This window comes from Podarcis bocagei (assembly GCF_964188305.1).
Source record: "Podarcis bocagei genome assembly, chromosome: 3".
Classification (NCBI taxonomy): domain Eukaryota; kingdom Metazoa; phylum Chordata; class Lepidosauria; order Squamata; family Lacertidae; genus Podarcis; species Podarcis bocagei.
Window position 1 is genome coordinate 89,023,752 of NC_138127.1, and position 25,919 is coordinate 89,049,670.

Below are 25,919 nucleotides of genomic sequence, written 5' to 3' on the forward strand. Positions count from 1 at the left end.
TTTGGGCCACATTCACACCATACCACTTTAAACAGCTGTGACACACCCCCTCCCCGGATTCTGGGAACTGTAGTTCCCCCGCCCCCAGGGTGCTGAACGTTATTAAAGGTAAAGGTACCCCTGACCGTTAGGTCCAGTTGCGGACGACTCTGGGGTTGTGCGCTCATCTCACTCTAGAGGCCGAGGGAGCTGACGTTTGTCTGCAGACAGCTTCCGGGTCATGTGGCCAGCATGACTAAGCCGCTTGTGGTGAAACAGCAGCCCACGGAAACACAGTTTACCTTCCTGCTGGAGTGGTACCTATTTATCTACTTGCACTTTGACATGCTTTTGAACTGCTAGGTTGGCAGGAGCAGGGACCGAGCAACGGGAGCGCACCCCGTCGTGGGGATTCGAACCGCCAACCTTCTGATTGGCAAGCACTATGCTCTGTGGTTTAGACCACAGCTCCACCCGTGTCCCTTGAATGTTGTTAGGAGACCCCTATTCTATTCACAGCCGCAATTCCCAGAGTTCCCTGTGTTTGTTAAACAACTCTGTTATGAAATAATGGAAAATACATCCTGTTTGTTTAGAAAAGAGCCGTTACTGCTGCTTCTCCCCTCCCCTCAGGGCAAGATTCAGCCACCCCTCTAGTAGCAGTTGCACTGAATAGTTATCGGGGAAAGGGAGGCAGCCGGCAAATGTGAGCAGCCATTTATTGGCAGGGGAACGTGTTTGCTATTCAGAAAAAGATCCGATCCATCAAAACATTCAGGGCATAAACAACCTTTGCACGGTCTGAGTAATAAGCACAATAGAACCTTGGAACAATTCTGCACTTTAAAAAAAGGGGGGGAAAGAACACACTTCTGCATATAAAAAACCTCTTACATGTGATAAATTAGTATAGCAGAGAGCTTGCTTTCACTGTAGCCATCTCCTTGATGTGCTACTTTACTCCTTGCAGGGAAATTTTATTTTGATTTTTAGCTTTGTGGAGCTACGTATAAGGAAAGTTATGCATGCAGAATTTTGCCCAGATGAAGCAGGAGGGGAGAGGGCTCTTCCCGCTTGTGGGAACGAACTTGTTCCTGGAGAGCCAAAAACTCTTTGCGCCTTGGGCACAACCACAACTTCTGCCCAACTGGTAGGTCGCATTTTGTACATGTGACAGACAGTGCAAAACTCAAGTGGAAAGCCACCCCCTCCCCACTGCTGCTGGCATTCTATCTGCACAATTGTTTTTGCGGTTTGCTGGCTTAATTTATTGAGGGCTTGAGTTTTCTGTAGAACAAGGAAGGGAGAGGCAGAGTTTGGGTGCCCTGGCCTCCTCACCCTGCTGCCAAACTCACATGTCTAAGAACATAAGGCTACAAGAAGAACCCGCTGAACCAAGGATGGAAGAACGAGGAAATCCCGACCAAAGAACTGTGGCAAGAGAAACTGATGGACTATGCGGAATTGGCAAAATTGACACACAAACTGTGATAAGGACAACTGTGACTTTAAAGAAGAATGGGAACCTTTTACAAAGTACTTAAAGAAACAACAAAATGAACTGGACTCCTTGGCAGGTTTTGAATAAACATACACAAACTTCTTATTGGTAATATAGGTAAAGGCCCCTGACCATTAGGTCCAGTTGTGACCAACTCTGGGGTTGTGGCGCTCATCTCGCTTTATTGGCCAAGGGAGCCAGCGTACAGCTTCTGGGTCATGTGGCCAGCATGACTAAGCTGCTTCTGGCGAACCAGAGCAGCGCACGGAAACGCCGTTTACCTTCCCGCTATAAAGCGGTACCTCTTTATCTACTTGCACTTTGAGGTGCTTTTGAACTGCTAGGTTGGCAGGAGCTGGGACCGAGCAACGGGAGCTCACCTTGTCACGGGGATTCGAACTGCCGGCCTTCTGATCGGCAAGTCCTAGGCTCTGTGGTTTAACCCACAGCGCCACCTGCGTCCCTTATTGGTAATATATATATAGATAGATTAAGGATCTTTACAATTTTATAATATGCAGAGAATAACATGTGCTGAAAAACCAGAGAGAGGAGCTGAGGGAAGTCTGGAAGTGGGGTGGGAGGGTGGGTTTTTCTTTTTGGGGGAGGGGGGAGGAAAAAAATTGAGGATGATGTATTTTTGATAAATTGCTATGTTGAAATTTCTAATAAAAAATATTCCAAAAAAAGAGAGAACCTGCTGGATCAGCTTGTGGGCCAACTGGTCCAGTATCCTGTTCACAGAGCGGACAAGCGCATTCTTCCCTCCTGCTTGGTTTGAGCCAAATACTGCCTGCATAACTTTCCTTATAACTCCACAAATAAAAAGGGCTAAAAACTTAATTTTTTAAAGTTACAAACTTAGGGAACTGGAATGTGGCTGTGACCCTGACAAGAATAAATACGATGTAGAAAGCAATGTAAGGAAGATTATGATTATGATTATGATTATTATTATTATTATTATTATTCATTTATACTCTGCCCATCTGTCTGGGTTTCCACAGCCACTCTGGGCGGCTCCCAACAGAATATTAAAAATGTGATGTAACATCAAACATTAAAAACTTTCTTAAACAGGGCTGCCTTCAGATGTCTTCTAAAAGTCAGATAGTTCTTTATTTCCTTGACATCTGCTGGGAGGGTGTTCCACAAGGCAGGCGCCACTACCAAGAAGGCCCTCTGCCTGGCTCCCTGCAACCTCACTTCTCTCAGTGAGGGATCCGCCAGAAGGCCCTCGGCGCTGGACCTCAGTGTGCGGGCTGAAAGATAGGGGTGGAAACGCTCTTTCAGGTATACTGGGCTGAGGCCATTTAGGGCTTTAAAGGTCAGCACCAACACTCTGAATTGTGCTCAGAAACGTACTGGGAGCCAATTCAGTTCTTTCAGGACCGGTGTTACATGGTCCCAGCAGCTGCTCCCAGTCACCAGTCTAGCTGCCGCATTAGTTGTAGTTTCCGGGTCACCATCAAAGGTAGCCCCACACAAAGCGCATTGCAGTAGTCCAAGCGGGAGATAACCAGAGCATGCACCACTCTGGCGAGAGTGGTTAGATTTGAGTGAACGAGAGAGAGAAATTATGGTTTGCCCACATTCCTGAGTTCTGGGCAATGAATTTCTTCTCCCACCCAGCGAACAACAGCAGGCATTCAACAGATGCAGCATTTTCCAGCATGGTGACTCAACGGGCAGAGGCCTTGCTTGTTGTGGAACGGCTGCCTGGCATGCAAGTGTTAAATGCACACCAGCCTTGCCCAGAAGTGGCCGCCTTCAAGTATCTCCATTCCTGAAACGCTAGGCTATTTTCTTTTGAAGTCTGGTTGGCATGAGCTGGAGAACAAATGTTCTCTTGCAACATTTTGCCCCGTCGCGAAGAAAAGTCTTTTGTGCAGAGGAGTGGAAGCCTTTAATGCTCTCTTAATCTGGGTCAGACTTTGGACTGGGCTCTCAGGTTTATTTTTAAACCAGGGATTAATGACGCTTCCTCGTTTCACCGACCAAAGGTTTTTCCTCTCTTCCACCCCCCCGGCCACCTGCCCCACCTTCTTCCAACTGCACCGAGTCTTCTGAGAGGGGTGAGAACGGACTGAGGAGAAATGGTTGGCAAAGAAGACCGGACCATCTCTCTCGAGCTGGGCCAGAATGAAGGCATCGAGAACAACGGGTTTGTTCAAAGCGAGGAGCTGGAGGAAAAAGAGGCCGATGCCACAAGCCAAGATGGGTTGCCAAAAACATGTACTCTTTTCACAGAGTCTGAAACGGCGGAAAAGTTACCAGTGAGGCCTTACGCAGGGATGCCCAAAGAAGTGCTCCTCCAGTTCTCATCTCAAGCACGCTATAAAATTACCAGAGAAATACTCTTCTGGTTGATCATTGCATCCTCGCTGGTGCTTGTGGCAGCTACGATTGCCATTATTGCCCTGTCCCCAAAATGTCTTGGCTGGTGGCAAGCCAGCCCCATCTACCAAATTTACCCTCGGTCGTTTAAGGACACTGACAGCGATGGGAATGGCGATCTCAAAGGTAGGTGTGTCGGACTTATTTTATCTTTTGTTTCCTTGCATTTCTATCCTGCCTTTCTCCCACCATGGTTCCCAGACAGTCACTACCTGGACTCACAGCTGAGTCGGCAAGATGGTGGTCTCACAGGCTGTAAGAATATATCTTAGCCTTTTCCTTCCTTTCTTTTTAAACAAATCTTTTTTATTCCGTTTTACATTCTACATTTGAATTAAAACATTAATCCTAATCATCCTCATTTAGGATTCTCTGAATTCTTAGACTCCCCCGCCATGGTTTCCATGATCAAACATTTCCTACTGCATCACATCATTTCTCTGTTTTTCTTTCAGTAATCCGTTTTTACCTTAGTTTTTAGTACATTACAGGCATTACTCAAATCCTGCCAAAGTTTTTAGTTGTTTACAGTGTTCTATATCTTAGCCTTTTCTATTCTAGTCAAAGTAATAGAGAATGAGTTTTCCTGACCCAGAATATTTTTTTTAAAAAAAAATAAAATGTATCTTGAAGCTTTATTGCCTAAAATTGTGGACATATGTCCCAATCTATGAGACAAGGAAGTTATAAAATAAGGGACCTTGCAGGAAAGGAAATCAGGTGGAATGTTCAATCATAACTTCAACATTAAGTCACTTTCACACCAGACCTTTTAAAAGCATTCTTATGCCACTTTAACAGTCATGGTTTATTGTAAAGTACCCTGAGAACTGTCGTTAAGGGTGCTGAGAGTCGTTACGGGATTCCTGGCTGTGCTACCATTCCCAGCACCCTCAAAAAAACCACAGTTCCCAGTATTCTTTGAGGGAAACCATGGCTGTTGAAATGGTTGTGAGTGCTTTAATTGTAAAGTGGCAAGAGATGTGACTGTTGGCAGTGGGGCTGCATCCCCCACCACACCTGAAGGGGGCAGTCTAGCTTGGGGGGGGAAGGTTTGCAGGAAAATTAACACGCACCTTGTGAGCAGAGCGCTAGGTGTGCTAGCACGGTTTCTGCTGGGAAAGCAAGTAGGCAAGACATACAGACAGACCACGTTACCTGGGGTGCCAGGACAGGAGGAGAGGAAAAGCTGAGTGTGCAAAATAGATTTGTCCTCTAAATCGGGGAAGCCTGGCAGAAATGGGTTTGCTCCACTGCAGCGAGCATCCTTCACTGTGGATTTTCCTGCATTCGTGTTGCAGGATTTATTTATCCACACAAACACAAACACATACCCAACCCCCAACGCAAGCCCTTGAGGTTCTTCATATAGCCAATGCTGGCTGGGAAATGCCACTGAGTAAAGGGAGGACAGGTAAGTTTAAAAAGCATAGATGCACATGTGTAAAAAATAATATTTAGGGAATAAGGGATGAAAGCGTTTGTAATTTTGAAGGCAACTTTTTCTCGCTCGCCTCTCTCCTCACAATGCTGCTAGAGACCATCAGTGCACCTCTTAAAAATACAGTGGTACCTCGGGTTAAGTACTTAATTCGTTCCGGAGGTCCATACTTAACCTGAAACTATTCTTAACCTGAAGCACCACTTTAGCTAATGGGGCCTCCAGCTTCTGCCACGTCGCCGGAGCACGATTTCTGTTCTCATCCTGAAGCAAAGTACTTAACCTGAAGCACTATTTCTGGGTTAGCGGAGTCTAACCTGAAGTGTATGTAACCTGAAGCGTATGTAACCTGAGGTACCACTGTATAGCCACTGCCTGCCTGCCTGTCTGATTTGAAGCTAGATGGACTAACTGGTCAGTTCATCTAGCTCCATATCAGACAGGCAGTGGCTCTGCAGTGCAAATCCTCCAATTGGGAAGATACAGTGGTGCCTCGCAAGACGAAAAGAATCCGTTCTGTGATTCTCTTCGTCTAGCGGTTTTTTCGTCTTGTGAAGCAAGCCCATTGACGGATTAGCGGATTAGCGCTATTAGCGGCTTTTAGCAGCTTATCAGCTGATCAGATCAGCTGATAAGTGGCTTAGCGGCTTAGAAAAAGGGGGGAGGGGAAAAAACCAGCAGGAACTCGCAAGACATTGTCGTCTTGCGAAGCAAGCCCATAGGAAATTTGTTTTGCGAAGCACCTCCAAAATGGAAAACTCTTTCGTCTAGCGAGTTTTCTGTCTTGCGAGGCATTCGTCTTGCAGGGCACCACTGTATCCTGGATTGAAACTGGGACCTTTTTCCCAAAAAGCAATGTTTTCTGCCACTGAGCTATGGCTAGATAAGCCTCCTGGGGAAAGCCCAGCTTGTGATGATGTTTGTGGGCTGGTAATGCTTATTCATTTTCCCCAAGATACATAATGTTAATCCTCCAAACCCCAAAGACCAAGGTACGAAGGGCTGCCTTAAGGCTTCCTCTGTATGTTGTTGTTGTTTAGTCGTGTCTGACTCTTCGTGACCCCATGGACCAGAGCACGCCAGGCACTCCTGTCTTCCACTGCCTCCTGCAGTTTGGTCAAACTCATGCTGGTAGCTTCGAGAACACTGTCCAACCATCTCGTTCTCTGTCGTCCCCTTCTCCTTGTGCCCTCCATCTTTCCCAACATCATGGTTTTCTCCAGGGAGTCTTCTCTTCTCATGAGATGGCCAAAGTATTGGAGCCTCAGCTTCAGGATCTGTCCTTCCATTGAGCACTCAGGGCTGATTTCCTTAAGAATGGATAGGTTTGATCTTCTTGCAGTCCATGGGACTCTCAAGAGTCTCCTCCAGCCCTGTATAGCCCTGCCTTTTTACTGAGGGCATGAATTGCAAGTAGACTTCCAGGGTCCTCCACTTTCAGAGGCAAGGGCTGTGTGGTGTTCATACCATACATTAAAGCACATCTCCCCGCTCCCAAGAATCCTGGGAACTGGTTTTGGGAATTGTAGTTCTGCCATAGGTAAACTACAGTTCCCAGGATTATTTGTGTGGGGAAGGTGCTTTAAATGTGCTTTGAATATGTGGTGTGTAAGAAGCCCAAGTAGCTAATGAGGGTCGTGCCATTTCTTGACACCTCCTTTCTGTTCCTTTTGGTGTTAAATCAAAACTGGTTTACAGTGGTACCTCGGGTTAAGTACTTAATTCATTCCGGAGGTCCGTTCTTAACCTGAAATTGTTCTTAACCTGAAGCACCACTTTAGCTAATGGGGCCTCCTGCTGCTGCCACGCCACTGAAGCACGTTTTCTGTTCTCATCCTGAAGCAAAGTTCTTAACCTGAGGTACTATTTCTGGGTTAGCGGAGTCTGTAACCTGAAGCGTCTGTAACCCGAGGTACTACTGTATTTGAAAGATAAATAGATCATTACGGGATGTTCTGTTTCTGGCTAGTGGCATTAGCCTTGCTACTGTTGGCTGCATTTTGCAAAAGTGGGAGATGCATATTTTGAATAAACACTCAAAAATATTCAGCAAGAAATATAAGGTAAGAGCTACAGCTCACGGCTTGTCCTTTTCTGGAATGCAATGTCAGATGACCCCAAAGCTACTAGGCAACTGTTTGTATCTGAAGAATGTGTAGCAGCCCTGATTAAGGTGAAGATAAAGAGAGGTTTGGGAACTGGAAGAAGAATAACAGTCATAGTGAAGGCAAAGGCAAAAGACAGTTTACCTAACGGAAAATAGAAAGTTGTACTTTGGCCCTGAAATTATTCTTATACAGTGGTACCTCGACTTACAAACGCTTCAGGTTACAAACACCACTAACCTGGAAAAGTTACCTCATGTTGAGAACTTTGCCCCAGGATGAGAACGGAAATTGTGTGCCGGCGGTGCAGCAGCAGCAAGAGGCCCCATTAGCTAAAGTGGTACCTCAGGTTAAGAACAGTTTCAGGTTAAGAACAGACCTCCAGAGCAAGTTCAAGTTCGTAACTAGAGGTACTACTGTAGTCTTGTGTCTTAGAAATCTTTCCAGTTAATGTTTCATGAAATTAAAAGATCTAGAAGGGTGGTTTGGGGGTTGTTGTTTTTAAATACCCTACATTCCTAATGAAGAAAAAAAGGGATACTGTAGCTATTCTCAGACAACACCAAAGCTTCTTAGGAATTAATTATTCTGCCATGGAGACTTGGACCCCCTTGGTCAGTGTTTAGTTAATTCTGAATGGGAGGACATTCCACACCCCCTCATCTTCCCCCAAAAGCCTGCTGCCAAGTCCCATGGCTACTGGTGATGCTACTCCATCTTGCTCCTTCTGTCTCTGGGACTGGCAATCCAAACACTGGATTTTATTTATTTGCTTGCAACATCCTGCCTTCCTTCCACCATGGAACCCCAGTGGTCTACAAGGGGTTCCCTGGTGGTCACCCATCCAGACACTATCCAGAGCCAGACCTGCTTAGCTTCAACAAAGTGGTGACCTCACTTGCCTTCAGACCATACCCTAAGATGGCCCACTCCAAGACTAAGGAGAGGCTTCCTAGAAGTATCTCTCATGCGTTATAACACTTGAACAAGTTAGGAACAACAGCAGTTCCAAACCTTACCCTATGTTATTGATATTGGATTCTGGATCATGTGAACCAAGAATAGAAGGAAGTTTACTTAAGCAGACTTTCCTGCCTCCTCCTTTCCATCACTGCTCTCTGTGGTCTCCAAAAGCTGCTTCAGAGGTCTGGAAGATCTTCCAGAATGGGATGGTACTGAACATAGGGAGCTGCTTGCTAAAGGAGTGGGGGAACTGGCCAAAATCAGATGGATGGATGGAATGGAATATCCTGGAAGAGGTCCTAACAGGTTGGCTGGTTCAAACACAAGGCAGGAGCAATGTTCTGCAGTACAGCATTAGTTGTTGTTAGTTATTAACCCACCTTTTATTCAAGGAGCTCGAGGCAGTGTAAGTGTCCCCGTCCCTCCACAACTCATTTGGTCCTCATAACTATCCTGTAAGATGCAGAAGGAGTGAACTTTGCAAACCATCAAGAATTTGAACCAGCTAACCTCACTGGTTGTTACGGCAGTTTGTTCCTTCCCCTTTATTTTCCCTACCTAGGTATCCAAGAAAAGCTGGATCACATCCAGTATCTAAATGTAAAAACAATCTGGATCACATCTGTTTACAAGTCTGCCTTACAAGATTTGGGATATGGCATAGAAGACTTTCGAGACATAGACCCAATGTTTGGAACCATAAAGGATTTTGAAAACCTGGTGGCAGCGATACACGATAAAGGTTGGCTTTGCTCTATGTTTTATTCTGGATTGTTTTATTTGCTGTTTTTATGTGCTTTGATTCCCCCCCCCCTTAAAATTATAAAACCGTATAGAAATGAAATGGAATGAATGAATGAATGAATGAATGAATGATGATACATCCCACTTGGTTAGCTAACTTATTGATAACAGAATTAGCCATTAAGTTGCATCTGGAATGATCTCTGCTGCTGCTCATCCAACAGGGAGCGAGGAAGATCCATTCTGTAGTTTACTGGATCCAAGCTATGTTTTACTTGGTTTTGTGAAATGCTTAGTAGTTTTTATTAGATGCTAATTAACTCCATTGGTCTTCGGGACAGGATCTTCACAAGCCCTTTTAGAAATTTTTGGTAACAATTTCCCCCAACTTGGTCCCAGCGCTTCACATGGTTCAGCTCAGTAATCTTTGCAATAAGCCTTTACAGTAAACAAGCAAGATTATCCCCCATCTGCTATTGTGCACCTGTTCAATCAAAGGCAAAGACTTCGTTCTCTTCTAGGAACAATGCTGGTGTGTGCAGTTTGACAGGCTGTTTTTTGCATCCTCTTGCGCAAGGTTTGAAAGTGATAATGGATCTAATACCTAACCACACAAGTGACAAGCACAACTGGTTTCAGCTTAGTCGCAATCGGACTGAAAAATACACGGATTATTACATCTGGCATAACTGCACGTATACCAATGGGACCACCAAACCACCAAATAACTGGGTGAGTACAGAACTCCGGTAGCACAAAAATAAACAAACAAAACATGCAGCAATGTAGGCATAAGCCTCACACCATGTGGTTCAAACAGTGACCAAACAGAGAGGCCTGGTGAGCTGTATTTGGTTCCTGAGCCTGAGGTTCTCCACCCGTTATAAGGTATAACGATGAGAGGCGATATGCTTCTGAATACCAGTTGTTAGAAACCGTAAGAGGAGAGGGTCTCTTGCGCTCAGGGCCTGATTGCAACATCTGGGTGGCCACTGGGGAAAGAGGATGCTAGATTGGATGGGCCCTTGCCTGATCTAGCAGGCTCCCCTTATGAAATAGTATTGGTCTCCCTTTCTCTCTCAATGATAGACAGCCTCCTTGCTCTTGCAAACACGGCTTTGATCACGGCAGCTCAGCTTTCCCAGTAAATGCCATTCACATTTAAGGTACAGTGGTACCTCGGGTTAAGTACTTAATTCATTCCGGTGGTCCGTACTTAACCTGAAACTGTTCTTAACCTGAAGCACCACTTTAGCTAATGGGGCCTCCTGCTGCTGCCACGCTGCCGGAGCACGATTTCTGTTCTCATCCTGAAGCAAAGTTCTTAACCTGAAGCACTATTTCTGGGTTAGCAGAGTCTGTAACCTGAAGCGTATGTAACCTGAAGCGTATGTAACCAGAGGTACCACTGTATGTCTGGCTGTAGCAGGTCATCTCCTCTTATGTAGCCTGATTTCATTAGGACTGCTATTAACATATGTATAATATATAGAGACATAATATATATAATTTGCTAAGCACTGTTACTGTAATAGCAACTTCAGTTCAAAATGAGAACACACACACACACACGCGCGCGCGCACACACACACACACACACACACACAACTTGAATTGTGAAATCACATGATTACAGAATACTTTGTTCCCGAAAACACTGGCTGGGAACAAAAGTCCACTGACTCCAATAGAATGCTCTATCAATTAAGAGTTTAGTCCTGTGTGCACTTACTTGGGAATAAGTCAAAGGGAGTGAATTCTGACTAAAGACATTTAGGATCAACCTGTTAATCAGTAATAGCATTGTAAGCGTTGTGATGTTATTAAACTGCAAGCATTTCCAAACAAACAAGAGATGTGAAATTCAGCTTCTTATGAGATATTTTGCCCTCCCAAGCACACATGCGTCACGTAAGTGATTTGGTTGTTGAACCATTAGCTGCTGTTGCTTGTTTTCTGCTTCGTTTGATCTTAATTCTTTTTCGAGTCTGCTTTTCTGGCTTACTTTCGGCCGCTCTCTGTAGAAACCTGTTGGCAGGAAGCGGCACATTTCGCATGGCTAGTTCGTTGTGACATACCCCTTGTTCCAGTGGGCACGCCAGCCTTGGAGCCTCCTCATCACAGCTGTCTCTTCCCCCTGCCAAACATGACATCAGAATCAAACTCATTGTTAGATCACTCTTTTCTGTTTCTGTAATGCAAAGATGTCAGACACTGGTTTCACTAGGATGAAAACTCTGCTCACATTTCCCACATTTTAATCTGAGGCTGGAGCAGTTTGGGAAACGGCTGCAGAGGACAGTTTCAGAAAACACTGCCCTGTTTTGCTGTAACATGCCCTTCTATGTGTTTCAGGCCAGAGCACAAATTGCAATTTCGGCAAACAAATCTGTATTGAGTAGTAATTTTATTTTAAACATTTTGCCCTGTAGTGTGTTTGCACTTTGTAAAATGAACTTTACAAACATAGGAAGCTAACAAGGAATATTTGGTGTTATGTTGGCGGGGATGGCAGGAGGTGTAAATACTTACATTTGAGGGGCGGGGAAGGGTGTTTAAGGAGATAACAGAAATCTCCGGTTTAAAGCTGACCAAAAGTCCAGAGGTAGCATTATTATCAATTTATTATGGGGTGGAAGGTTCGCAGGCGATGAAGGACTTGCTCACAAATTTATTGACAGCTGCACACATTATTATAGCTAGGAAGTGGAAGGCGCAAGCAGAATATAAAAAGGAAGAATGGTATAAAGAGGTGCGGGATATAGCTATTAATGATAAATTAACATGTGCCATTAGGGTAAGATGGGGAATATGCAGGAGAAATTATTTTGAGGAGATATGGAGGGTGTTTGTAGAATTTGTACTGTTAAAATGGAAAGGGGTCAAACCATCGCACGAAGTGTTGAAATTTTGGGAGGTTGGATAGTTACAATGGCATGGTCTCGGTGGTGGGGTGCACATTTTTACCCTTATTTATTTATGATGATTACTTTGTCAAAATAAATTTAGAAATTAGAAAACAAAAATTAAATTCAACCAACCAACCTAGGAAGCTGCTTTGTCTGAGTCGGAGCATAGGCAACATGCCTGCTTCCAGACATTGCTGGACTGCAACCCCCATCTGTATTGGCTACCCCTGGTCTACACTGACTGGCAGTGGGGCTCTAGCACTTCAAACAAGGATCTCTCCCAGCCCCATCAGGAGATGCTAGGGATTGAAGCTGGAGCCTTCGACATGAAGAGCAGGTGCTCTTCAACTGAGCTATGACCCAACTGTTTTGCACATTTGGTTTTTTTATTTCATTGGCTTATATATAAATGAAATTAGACCAGACCACTGTGTTTTCCTGTTGCCCATTTTGGACGCTGCCCCTTTAGGCAACTATTTAATTGTCAACTTTTATGATAAAGGTGCAAACCAGAAAAAGTCGCGCATAAGACAAGGTGGCAGCCCCATTCTGAGTTCTTGACTCCCCCCCCCCCAAATAAACACTATTTCCCAATGATTGTCATTAATTTGTTTTTTAATTGATTTTAGAATGCATTTCAATTGATAGATTGTTATTTTATGTGAACTGTGTTGTCTTTATTGTTCTTGGCCACAGCTGGGGTGGGCTGGATAGAAATAAAATTTTATTATTTTTTTATTATTATTAATTTGATTATTTGCATGCATTATTTATTGAAATGCCTGTATGCCACCTTTCTTCCATGAATGGCACTCACAGTGGCTCACACACTTCCAGCACATATTTTTAACATACAGAAGAAGAAGAGAGGAGAGCAGAGGCGGTTTGAGGGTCACAGGGAGTGCCGAGCTGCAGCTGGTACCACAATAACACTGTAGAATGGAGTGAGAGAGGCGGGGGTGCTGAATCTCTGGCAACCCTGGATGGCAGTAGCTATCCAGGGCTATCTTTACTTTCCTTGAACGAGGCCCAGATCCCACCAGTTAGGCCTGATTTGAGATTTGGGCCTTGGCTGACTTTAATGCGCATCCTTAATTATAACAACAATGATTCTAAATAGTCTGATTTTTAAAAAGATATTGTGTTCTTATGCAATCAGGTGAGTGTGTTGGGGAACTCCAGTTGGCAGTACGACGAAGTGAGAAACCAGTGTTACTTCCACCAGTTTGGAAAAGAGCAGCCGGATTTAAATTTCCGTAACCCAGATGTTGAAGAAGAAATTCATGTAAGTAATCAATTGCATTCTGATCATGATGGCATGCACATGGTCTTTGGATCACACAATATGATTTGTTGACGCTACCTGTTTTGCTAATATATAATATAATGGGGAATAATGAGCATGTTTAAAAATCCTGTTGATATCATTGCTTTATTATTATTTTTTAATAGCCAGCTCTTCTAACAATTTTTGAAGGGCTCTAGGTTGAATAATTATACTGAAACACTATGGAAGTGCTCTCAAGTCCTTTACTTCAAAATCACTCTGTTGTTTCCAAACTGACCTTGAGTACAATCCAGAGGGTGCTAGTTGCACTTAGCTCCCATTGGAATCATGGTTAGTCATGACTAACTTCCTGTCCTGATTTCAACTTCTCTGAATCAAACTCCTTCTGTCCAGATCTATGTCTGTTTTAGGTCAGTCCACTCCCCTGTTCCATGCAGAAAATCTCATCATAAGACTGCAACTTCTATAATCACACATGATTATCATAAGGTAGTAAACTTCCTCTATTGAGTACCTATAATAAGTGCTAAAGTACATGTGGCGTGCAGCCATGTCTTAAAAGCTAAGAAGCTGCTTCTATGAAAAAACAGCTCCAGGAGTGGGAGATTTGTAGTGAAGAATTAGCATGGAGAAGAAGCAGAAAGGTCTTCACTTTCCACTGCAACTCTCTCCAAGCGGCCCCTCCCTCCCTGTACTTGTACAGACACTCCATGGACCACCTGAGTGAACCTTGTGAACCACGAATGGTCTGCAGACCACACTTTGGGAGCCCCTGTTGTAGATCCCACAAGCTCCAGGAAGTGTGGCTAAAGGCCAGGGAAGATGGGAGCTGTAGCTCTGTAACATCTGCAGGGCCAAAGGTTCTCCACACCTCTTGTTGACAGAACTTTAAGCCAATCTACATTTCTTTTACGAAACTCAAAATACATGAAATGTATTTGCTGTGATTCCTGACATAACACAAAACAATTCTGCCTCTTCTATCCATTTAGGAGGTTATCAGATTTTGGCTCGGCAAAGGCGTCGATGGATTTAGCATTAGTACGGTCAAATTTCTGCTGGAAGCAACGCATCTGAGAGATGAGCCTCAAGTCAATAAATCCCAAAATCCGGTAACAATTTTTCTCCTTCGTCCTCTTACAGGAGTACACACTTCGGACCGATAAGGGTTCCTTACATTTTGTTAGTGAGCTGTCCTAGCTGAATAAGCTCAGAGGCAGTTTATATTCTCAGAGGCAATGTACCTCTGAACCATAGCTGTCAACTTTCCCCTTTTTTAAAGGGAAATTCCCTTATTCCGAATAGGATTCCTTGCAAGAAAAGGGAAAAGTTGACAGCTATGCTCTGAACACCATGTGTTGTGGACAAACGGGGGGGGGGGGGTGTCAGCTGTTGGGTTCACATCCTTCTTATGGCTTCCTAGAGGCACCTGTTTGCTACTGAACTAGATGGACCTTTTCTCAGATCCAGCAAGGCTCTTCCTATGTCCATATGGCCTCTGCCAGAGACCTTGGAAGGCTGCAGCTGGGACTGGAAGAGATGGACCAGTGGTATTATTTAGCTTCAGATGTTCTTGGGCATTGCCTCCAAGACTTTTGGAAAGTTATAGGACTCAATTCTAGCTAGACATTCATGACCTCCTATAAACCATATATATATATGGCACCTGTGGTTCCATGATAGAAGAAAGGTAGGATATAAATGTACGAAAATAAAAGGTAGTTTTAAATATTGTGAATTGCAGTAGGAACTGACCTGGTCAGCACTTCCTGGGCCAACGTGTGGATCAGAACTTGGTCATCCATTGGTCTTTGGACTTCCTGAATGTTCTGATGCAGCTCTTATATTAAATGTTAAAATGTATTGGGAGATAATACATTTAGAAATGCATTTTTAAACAGAAAACAAAATCTAAATATGTATTTAAAAGGAAAGATTCGTTTCCACAAGGATTTTTTTTATTTTATTACAAATTTGCAAATTACTACAGAAATTAAACGGAATGGATTTAGGAGCGAGTGGTGGTGAAAATGGTGCAGGCCAGAAATAGACTGATCTATCCATTTCAACATTCTAGGTTTTTTTCTTCTTCTTTTTTTAAAAAAATAAGAAGCACCCACACTGAAGTTCTTCTATAACTTGAGGGAGGGAGGGGGAAGAAGTGTGGTGGTATTATAAAGGACATCTTCTGAGAGGAACATTCTGGATTGGAGCCATGGTCTCAGATGTCTCTCTCTGGAAGGGCCTAGAAATTTAGGAGAAGGAGTAATGACAAATATCCTATTGCTCTTCAAGGACACTATCACAGCCTATTCTGAGCTGTATCACGACTACACCACCACCCAGGTTGGCATGCACGATATTGTCCGCAGTTTTCGGCACACCATGGATAAGTTCAGCAGTGAGCCTGGAAGATACAGGTAACGATACCACGACGTCTTCATTTCTTATCCTTTTCATGTGATGGTAAAAGTCGCCCCTTTTTCCTAGGAAGCAGTCTGAAAACGTTAGCAGGTAAGAGTGAATGTCCCCATCCCATCCCAGGAACTCACTGGAACTATCTGCAAGAATGCCTTCTCTCAAATAGACCTGGCAATCCACTAAGATCAGGGGTCAGCAAACTTTTTCAGCAGGTGGCCGGTCCACTGTCCCTCAGACCTTGTGGGGGGCCGGACTATATTTTGAAAAAAATTAATGAACAAATTCCTATGCCCCACAAATAATCCAGAGATGCATTTTAAATAAAAGTACAGATTCTACTCATGTAAAAACACACTGATTCCTACACTGTCCACGGGCTGGATTTAGAAGGCGATTGGGCCGGATCTGGACCCTGGGCCTTAGTTTGCCTACCCATGACTACAATTTTCAGGGGAGGCCCTATTAGTTACGTCATGGCCTGCCAGTCAAGTCTGGCCTTTTAGGGTAAATGGGGCACTGCCCCTCCAAACCCAGTCTGCTCTCAGCCAGCCCCCACCTACCTGCCTTCTTACATCCAGTCCAGCGGGTGGCGCTGGCTGCCCAGCTTCCTCCTCTTTGGGCCCCCTCCGCACTCACCACTTTAAACAGCCATGGCTCCCCCCCAAAGAATCCTGGGATGTGAATTCTGTTTAGGGTGCTGAGTGTCGTTAGGAGTCCTGTATTTCCCTCGGTGAGTTACAGTTCCCAGAGTTCCCTGGAAAGAGGGGTTGACTGTTAAACCATGGGGAACTTTAGGTCTGTGAGGGGAATAGGAGTCTTCTAACAAAACCTTGCACCCTTAACAAACTACAGCCCCCAGGATTCTTTGGGAGAAGCCATGACAGTTGAAAGAGATATGATACTGCTTTAAATGTGCAGTTCGGATGGGGTCCTGGTCTCAGTGCTGCCTTTGCGGAACTCAACAGGGAGGAGGATGGGGCCCAAGGGAGAGTGTGACAACATCTGGTGGGCCAAAGATTAGCCAAAACCTGATATAGGTGAATGATCAGCCAGTTGTACTGTCAATGTATATTCAAGTAAGTGTGCAATCACATGTTTTAATGATTTATCATTACAGTTCAGTGTCCAGTTGCAACTGGTCCTTGATCATTGGACTTGATAATGATAAGTATCGCATTAGCCTAAAACAGGGACGTCCAACTCCCAAGAGACTGTGATCTACTCACAGAATAAAAAACTGAAAGCGATTTACCCATGGGGGGGGGGACAGGTCAGAGTTCTTGAGGTTTTTTTAGGGAGGAAAATCTAAATTGTCAACCTTTTTTAGGGGTGCAGGTCAAAGTTGCTGAGCTTTTTTGGGGGAGGCTTTTTTGGGGGGGCCCTGCAACATTGGAAACTCCATCTTCCGTTCTTGAAATCGTGTGCAGATAAAGGGAAAAGGGAGGGGGTGGGGCCGAATGCTCATTTCCCCCCACAGACAAAAAAGAGCCCACTATCGACTGCAATCGACTTCTAACAACAGGGGCAACAGGGGGTCGACCTGTTGATTGTGGTTGACCTGTTGGACATCCCTGGCCTAAAAGATGTCCCTAGAATGGGAATGCTGTGTTTTGGCACCAGTTGTACTCGGTGTCTGACTCCTGTGGAATTAGAACATTTTTGATGTTCAGTGTACTTAACCCTTCCAGCTGTTGAGAGGCCTATTGTTTTTGGCCAAGATTTCAGCGGCCCAAGTGAAATTACAGAGTTCCATCCGTTTATTGACCAGAATCCCCTTCCAATTATTTGCTCTTCTAAATGGAACCTAGCACTATAAATTACTCTGGATGGGGGCTGAACATTTTTCAGCACAGAAAAATTCAGATATGGGAGAACTGAATTTCACCACAGACAGAGGAGATGCCTTAAGAATCATTTTGAGATAGATAGTCAGTGCTTTTCCCCCTAGGAAAATGGGTACCGGAACTCACCATGAAGTTGTTACAGTGTCACACTTTTTAACCCAAAAAAGGAGGTGTACAGGTACTGCGTACCCTTGAGTGACCCCTGGGGGAAAGCGCTGGATGTGATTCACTAGATCCCAACAATGGTACCATCAGGTCAGGACTTGGGGCAGACATCTATGGCCCCACAACAGCGCCCCCTCAAATGCAGTTGGCTTACCACGTTTAGAAGTAAGTGAAATAACACACACTGCTATCTGAGAAAAGGAGCTCCCATAGGACCAACAAGTCCAGAATCTTAAATGATCTAGCTATACCACTAGAGGGACTCCAGTCCAGCAGAGGTTCCTGCTGGAGGAAGGGCAGTGGGAAGGCAATTTTTCCTGATCACCCCTTCCCCCTGCAGTCCCTTGGGCCATCTCCTGTACCGTTATGGTAAAAACAAAAAGGTAAACAGTTTTTAAACTGTTATGGATGGTCCACCAACTCCCTAAAACTGCTTTTCAAGGGAACCCCCCCTCTCCTTCTACCTGTGGGAACATCCCACAAGCATAACTCTCTTCATGCTGAGTCTGGATTCAGTCCAGTAATTGTAACAGTGCCTTGTAAGAACTTTGCAATGTAAAATGTAAATCATTATTGGGATTCAAAGAAAATCAGAGCTCATTGTTCTATTATCAAGTCCTGTGGCAGGTTTTCCATTTTCCGTTTTGTTATATCAAATGAATGCCACTTCTGAAAACCACGAGCAAGAAAACCAAACAGATGTTGTCCTCTTTTCAAGATTTATGGGCACGGAGGCAAATGACCATGATGACGTTGAGAGAACCATGATGTATTATGGGACACCTTTCATTCAAGAAGCAGATTTCCCTTTCAATTTCTACCTCATGAACATGCAAGAAATATCAGGAAATGGCATTTTTGAAATTGTGTCTTTGTGGATGAAGAATATGCCGGAAGGCAAATGGCCAAACTGGGCGGTAAGCTTCTGGTGACGAAGGATTATGATCGTCTCCCAACTTGGCACACAACCTTTTATGACATTTGCAGGTGGCCAAATAATTGCTCATTTTACTTATTTAATCATATTTGCATCCTCTCTTGCCTTTAAATTTATCGCAGCATTATAGCTAGGGTGGTTATCCCTTTATATGTCCACAAATATTTTGTGAGGCAGAGTAAGGCCCAGAAATAGTTAAGAACATCCAGTGAGCTGCAGGCTTCCTAAAGATGGCTGCTTTTAACCCCTTCACCACATGTCAAAGGTGGTATGCCATGTCCACTGGGCTGGCCCTACCATTTGGCAGAGTGAGGCAGCTGTCTGAGCCGGCAGATAGTGGTGTGGAGGGGGCAGGGAGCAGTAGCGATAAGTTGGAGGGCATTTCTGTCTGTCCCATGTTGCTTGTTCTGCATCCTCCAAGGTACCCTGCAGCCCTCAGGCGTGGTAAAGAATGCTTTGCTGTCAGCTGCCAGTCCAGTTGGCTTCTGTATATCAAAGGGGTCTCAGGATGAAAAGTGTCTTGGATTGGCTTTGGTTATACAACGGTGAGAGTGTGAGGTTTAGCAAAAGAAAAAACAACCTCAAAAACCCTTCTGAGAATAAGGCGTCAGTCCCATGGCTCCCTGGACTGGGGTCCAATAAATTAAATCAACATGACAATCTCCCCTAGTACAGCAGGATACTGAAAACTTTTCAAATGATCAAAATGATGACATTGCGCTTGTATGTTTGTGCTCCATTTTGTACCTTTGGAGAAAAAATTAGGTACCCTGCTGTCTAAATTTAATATTTTGTCACACACGGTTTATTTGGCTTTGATAATTAGGCTTCACCATTGCTTTGTATTTAGGGGCCTTGGAACAATTTATTCCCTCTGCTCTGCTGGAAAGCAGATGTGGAAAGCAATATTAAACCAGCTTTATTGTGAATATTGTGCTGTGATTAAAAAACATGTAAGCACTCAGTCAATATATACAAAAAAATATATTTCCATGGAGGGCTATAGTCTAACCAAGTACTCCATAGTACAGGACATTAAAAAAGAAAGACAATGCTCATGGGAAAGGCAGACTTCACTAGTTCAAAGTCATTAATTTCATACTGCTATAACAAGATATGGTTCAAACCAGGGTTGGGAAACCTCAGGACCTGGGTCAAATGCAGACTTCCAGGTCGCAGGATTCTCTCTAGGCCACACCCCCTTCCCAGGCCACTCCCCTTGCTGTTCCTGCTCCTCTTGCCTGGCTGCCATGTGTCCTACTATACAAAGCTAAGACACATTCAATGTTCCACTCATTTTTTGTCTCCAGACACACTAACACTAAAAGAGTCCTGTGGGATCAAGCCAAAGGCCTATCTCATACGTACCCCCCCCCACACACACACCTTGAAGGCGAAAACTGGGACATCATATTCCCATTTTCTCTTGTGAGAGAACGGCGACCATTCTGGGCACCATGATCTTGCACCATAATTCCCCCCTGAAAAAGTGTATTGGGGGTACAGTGCCCAAAAACATACATTTTTGGGTGCTGCATGAGATTGCAGCCCTGAAAAGCTCTTTGTTTCCTGCGGGAAACCGCGCAAACTAGAATTGTCTGCCATTCTCTCATGAGAAAAAAATGGGATGTTCTGGTTTTTCCTGGACACTCACAGGATACGCTATCTAGTCCAGCGTTCTATTCTCACACTGGTCAGATGTCCATGGGTAGCCCACAAGCATAACTTGTGTGCAACAGCATTCTCCTCAACTTTTGATTCCTAGCAACTGGTATTCAAAGGAATATTTTCATTGTGGGTAGTAGCCATTGGTAACCTTGCCCTCTGTGAATTTGTCTGTTCCTCTTTTAAAGTCACCCACCAATGGCCTACAGCTCCCAGGTTTCCCATCAGGGACTGTGGCTTGTGGGTGGAGAATGATATCCCATCCTTTATCTACATGGCTTTTATAGAAATGGTGCCTTTGGAGTCTGATAAAACAATATACTTTCCTGTTAGGCTGGAAACCCCAACAGTGCTCGAATTTCCTCTCGGATTGGGAAGGAATACATAAATGTCATCAACATGCTTCTTTTAACTCTTCCTGGAACACCTACAACCTATTACGGTGAAGAAATTGGAATGGAAGATACCACATCAGAAAACGTGAGTTTGGAAATTCTTGAATTCCACCCCCATGCAATAACCATGTTACTGAGGATGCTGCTGCTGTGTCACCCTTCGTTGATGATCAAGCCGTCTTGACTTTCCCAGTGCTGTTAATTCCCCCTTCCCCAATGCCTGTGTTGTTCTTGTTTCTCCTAAAACAGGGCGGGTGGCCTTCCAGATGTTGTCGAACTATGACTGCCGCCATCCCTAACCATTGGCGATGCTGTTTGGGGCTGATGCAAATTGGAGTCCAAGAACATCAAGCCCAAGAGTGCTCATTAATGGTTCCTCATCATCCTTGAAAAAAATGACAACTGGGGTCCCCAGAGTTCTGTCCTGGGCCCGTTGTTGTTCAGAGTCTTTAGAAATGACTTGGATGTATGAATTGAGGAGATGCGCATCAAATTTGCAGATGACACCAAACTGGGAGGGGTAGCTAATTCCTCCGAAGACAGAATCGGGATTCAGGATGTCCTTAACAGATTGGAGAACTAGGAAATTTATTTTTTTTAAAAGAGGGACAAATGTCAGGTTCTGTACTTAGGCAGAAATAACCAGCTGCACCAGTATAAGTTGGGGGACACCTGGCTTGCCAGCAGTACATGTGAAAAGGATCTAGGAGTGTTAGTAGACAACAGCTTAACATGAACCAGCAGTGTGATGCAGCAGCAAAAGAAAAAGCTAATGCTATTCTAGGCCGCATCAACAGAAGTATAGTGTCCAGATCAAGGGAAGTCATAGTACCATTCTATTCTGCCTTGGTCAGACCACACCTGAAGTACAGGCATCCCCCCCCCATGTGAAATTGACTTGCGTGTGACCCCGTATTAGCAGTGAATAATGTCTTCTTGGTTTTTTCAAGGCAACCTTTCCAGAAAAATCACCCATGCAGTGGGATGATACTCTTAATGCTGGTTTTAGTGAAGGCAACTCAACCTGGATACCTGTAAATCCCGACTATCCAAATATAAACGTGAAGGTAAGTATGATGACTGAAGCACTCTTCTCTCTTGTTCAAATAAATTACAAATTATTTTCTTTAGCAGGGCCAGTATTATCAAGATACCTAAAAATGTTTGAATGAGGCCCCCTCACATGCACAGAAGTAAAACTCAGGATGATTCCCAGAGCAGTGACCATCTTTCCACCTTCAGAGTTGATGGGAAGGAGTAGCTATTAAGCCTGAAACAAATTGTATGGGAAATCAGTATGTGCTTATGCATTACACTTACCTAGGACTGGCAGACAATTACCGTATTTTTCGCTCTATAACACGCACCAGACCATAACACGCACGTAGTTTGTAGAGGAGGAAAACAAGAAAAAAAATATTCTAAACGAAATAGTGGATATATGATTTTTGTGGTTCATGCTGTGGCCACAGACATGTGATCTGACAGTGAGTTTGGAGTAGCCCAATGCAAAAATCCTGAGGATCCATGCTTTGTAACCACAGAGGAGGGAAGGAAGGGGAACCATGGATCCTCTGCTCACGACTGCAGCAGATCCCCCCCCCCCCATCACCTGCAGGCATTCGCTCCATAACACACAGAGACATTTCCCCTTACTTTCTAGGAGGAAAAAAGTGAGTGTTATGGTGCAAAAAATACGGTAAATCATTTTAGGCTGCAATCTGAAGTACACTTGTCTGGAAGTAAGGCTGCAATCCAGATTTCCACTTACCTAGAAGCAAGCATCACTGAATTCAGTGGGAATTACTTCTGAGGTTAAGATGGCATTGGTGTATAGCAATTCTATACCTATTTACCTAGGAGTAAGCTCCATTGAACTAACTAGGGCTTGCTTCCAGGTGGACATGTATAGGATTGCACTGTAAGTTGATTTATTCTAACATTTGCCTATTGCTGATACCTCAATATAGATGCTTTCTTGCCCTATCAGAAAGAGTAAAGTATCTTACAATTTAATAAAGCAGCCACTCATTGCGGTAAGGAAATATTTTATCCTCCCTTCCATATTACAGTAACACACTCAACAGCCTGAAAAAAAATGAATGATGGTACGTTTAACTCGAGAGCCCATTTGAGACGACAAAAAAAGGGCTAAAAAATAAATGGCTACTTTAACTATTAAAATTATGCACAGCACTTAAAATTGCCCCCCGATCAATCAGCGGAGGCTTGTGCATAACGCTGCGCATAGGCCCAGAATGCACATGGCGTCTTATAGAGGTAACATATGCTCTCAAGGAGGTTTCAGTCTAAACCAGATAATGGGGAAACAACAGAGTAGGGAGAGGTTGACAAAGGCCGAGAGAGAAGAATGTGCACAAGTGTCATTTGAAGGCAGCAGTTGAGATGGCACCATGGGCAGGGAGGCAGTTCCATGCATAGGGGTGGCAAGGAGAAAAGTCATTGAAGGGGGCAGTAGACCTTTGGCTGACTGAGGGTGGTAGAGTAGGAGCAGCCGAGGTCACAGGCAGGGATGGAATGAGAAATTACTTTACTTTCAGCATCTGAGAATTGACTAAAGGATGCAACCATTGCATTACAGGAGCAAGGGAGTCAACAGAATTCTACACTCAGCTTGTATCGAGAGCTCAGTTCCATTCGTGCCAACGAGCTTCCCATTTTTAGAGGATGGATGTGTTATGTTTGGAATGATCGCGACATCTTTGCATATGTGAGGGAACTGGATGGGTTAGATCAAGTGTTTATGGCGGTCCTAAATTTTGGACAGCAGACTGTAACAGATCTGCAGGGTTCGGTTCCTGGTATTCCCTCTGAAGCTACTGTAAAGCTAAGCACAAATGTTGTCAACAGTGGCAGAGTAGTAAATACCAAAGCAGTCGCAACTGAAAAGGGAGAAGGACTCATTTTGGAATACTGGACAAGCGAACCTATCCACCAGATGGAAGCTTTCAAAGAGAAGTGTTTTGTTGCAGAAAAGGCATGCTATTCAAGCACCTTCAATTTACTCTATGCGTATTGCTAAGTGGCAATGGTTTGTTCCAAATCTATGAGTTGTAATTTCTTTACAAAAGGGGCAGCAGCTTTGAAGGACCAAATTTGAATGCTGTGTTTAGATAGCTTTTGGGTGTGTATGTGCGCGTGTTTTTAATTACTTGTTACTTGTTTGCCAGCTGTCCAAAAATGGAAAACTTTACAGAATTTGGAACCTTGCACTTTGGCACAAAAATGTTTGGAACGCTGCTATATCTGAAAAGATCACTTGTCAATTTCGAGTGCCACAGGGTACAGCTAAACATGATGCTTTTCATGCTTTTTGGTGAAATTACATTATATACATTAATACGTACCACTTCCAGCGACACTCGGAGGCCTCCCTTGATATTTGGAACTCTCAAAATGACCTTTTTATTTGTATTGGATTGTATTGTACCATCCATGCTCTGTTTTCTTGACAGTTGTATAGTGTTTCTTGGTTTTTTATTTTTCTATCCTAGGTTCTATACTTAGACTTTAAAAAGCCAATAAAAATGACTAAAGCAAAAGTAGAAACAAAAAACAACAACAAAACAGTAGCAGGTCATTTTGGGGCATCACTGTCTCCACTTACTTGCAATATCTCTTATCAGAAATAATTTCATGCACTGAGCAGTGGCTCGACTAGAATTAGTTCCCAGGTCTCTTCCAACTACGTGTCTGCCACATGCGTAGGCTAAACTTCATCTCCTACCTTCATGGCAGCAGAGATAAATGCAGAATTTGGGATTATCTTCCAGCATAATGAAAAGGAATGCATCTGTAATGGTTGAACCATTCTGTTACAAGCACTACATAGGTCGGCCCTTGAAAACAATCTGGAAACTTCGCCAAACTTCTGACAGGAGACAGGAGAACAGAACATATCACTCTAGTCCTTCACCAACTGCACAGTGCAATCCTAGTCTATTTACAAGTTAAGTCCCGCTGAGGCTTATTCCCACACAAGGGTGTATGAGCTTACAGTCTACATGTCATTAAGAATAGCTTCGTTCTGTTTGAACCAGCCTGGAAACTCCCAGATTGTAGAATACCTTGCCTAGGGAGGTAAGCTTGCCCTCTTTACTGATTTTTGGCCTGTACAATATTTTAGTTATTATTTTTACTGTTATGTTTTTGGTTTCCATGATTTTGTTTTCCATGATTTGCAATTGCTCTTTTATATTGTTCAGCTCATATGTTTATTTCTTCTAGCCAGAGGTCACAACAAACTTGTAGCAATAGTAATACACCATACATCTGTAACATACGCCAACATCTATGATGTAAGAGAGAGAGAAATTATTGTGAACGACCTTGTGGAAGGTGTGATAAAATCAATTCAAGTAAACATACTTTTTATTTTGTAAAAAAAAAAAGACATTTGGAGGTATACAGGGTTTTCAGTTTTTAAGAAAAAATATGTACAGTAATTACAAATTCATGAAAAATTACTCTGGAATACTTTAGCCAATTCTAAAATAACCCTATAGATTATTTTAAATAATTTTCCATTCCCGTTTTAAATAGAAAATTAGTTTAAATAGTTTCTTATTCCATCAAAACTATTTCCGTTGGCCTTAGGATTTGGGAGAAAAATTCCAGCTTTGCAGAGTTACTGCCGTTTGTCAAGTCCAAGCTCCTTGTACAAAAATGCTAGTTGTGTTGAAGCCTAAAACAATGAAAAACATTTCACTGTGAAAAAACCAGCAGACACTTCATAGCACTTTGCACATTTCAGAGAAGTATAACTCCCTCTTTCCCCACTCTATTGCTGCTTCCCTCCCAGTGCAATTCGTGCTCCTGTAACATTGGGTATAATAATGTGGATTCTCCTGCAGTCTGTACAGTAATCAGAGTTCTTCCTGCTCAATTCTCTTTATAAAATGGCAGCTGTTGTAATGGGCTTTTCACTGAGATCAGAAAAGCTTCCTGTGAATTGAGCATTACTGTCAGGTATAGCACAGCTTGTGACTAGAACAGCAGCGGCAAGTCTGAAGCCGGTGTCACAAAAATGCTTTCGAAATTGCTTTGCTTCTTCCCACTGTAGCCAGTGGATGAAGAAAGTGTCTTGCTCATGTGTACGCACTCTATGCTAAGTAGACAAGCTGAATTCAGCTGTGCAGGGGGAA

General features: G+C 43.7%; 2 protein-coding genes across 2 annotated transcripts in view; one reads left to right on the top strand and one right to left on the bottom strand.

The window, feature by feature from the left end:
* Positions 1-2,907: 2,907 nt before the first annotated feature.
* SLC3A1 (solute carrier family 3 member 1) lies at positions 2,908-25,166 on the top strand. Its single transcript, XM_081188584.1, has 10 exons — positions 2,908-4,003; positions 8,949-9,128; positions 9,708-9,862; positions 13,199-13,324; positions 14,320-14,439; positions 15,623-15,747; positions 18,476-18,674; positions 20,693-20,839; positions 21,705-21,821; positions 23,357-25,166. Exons 1-10 carry the CDS (start codon positions 3,577-3,579, stop codon positions 23,795-23,797), a joined length of 2,037 nt encoding a protein of 678 aa, XP_081044710.1. The 5' UTR covers positions 2,908-3,576; the 3' UTR covers positions 23,798-25,166.
* The window catches only part of PREPL (prolyl endopeptidase like), a 28,376-nt gene continuing 27,578 nt past the window's right edge, over positions 25,122-25,919 (bottom strand). The window contains exon 15 of the mRNA XM_081188549.1: positions 25,122-25,459. Coding sequence (XP_081044675.1) covers positions 25,403-25,459 — 57 coding nt within the window. The 3' untranslated portion in view covers positions 25,122-25,402. The remainder of the gene's footprint in view (positions 25,460-25,919) is intronic.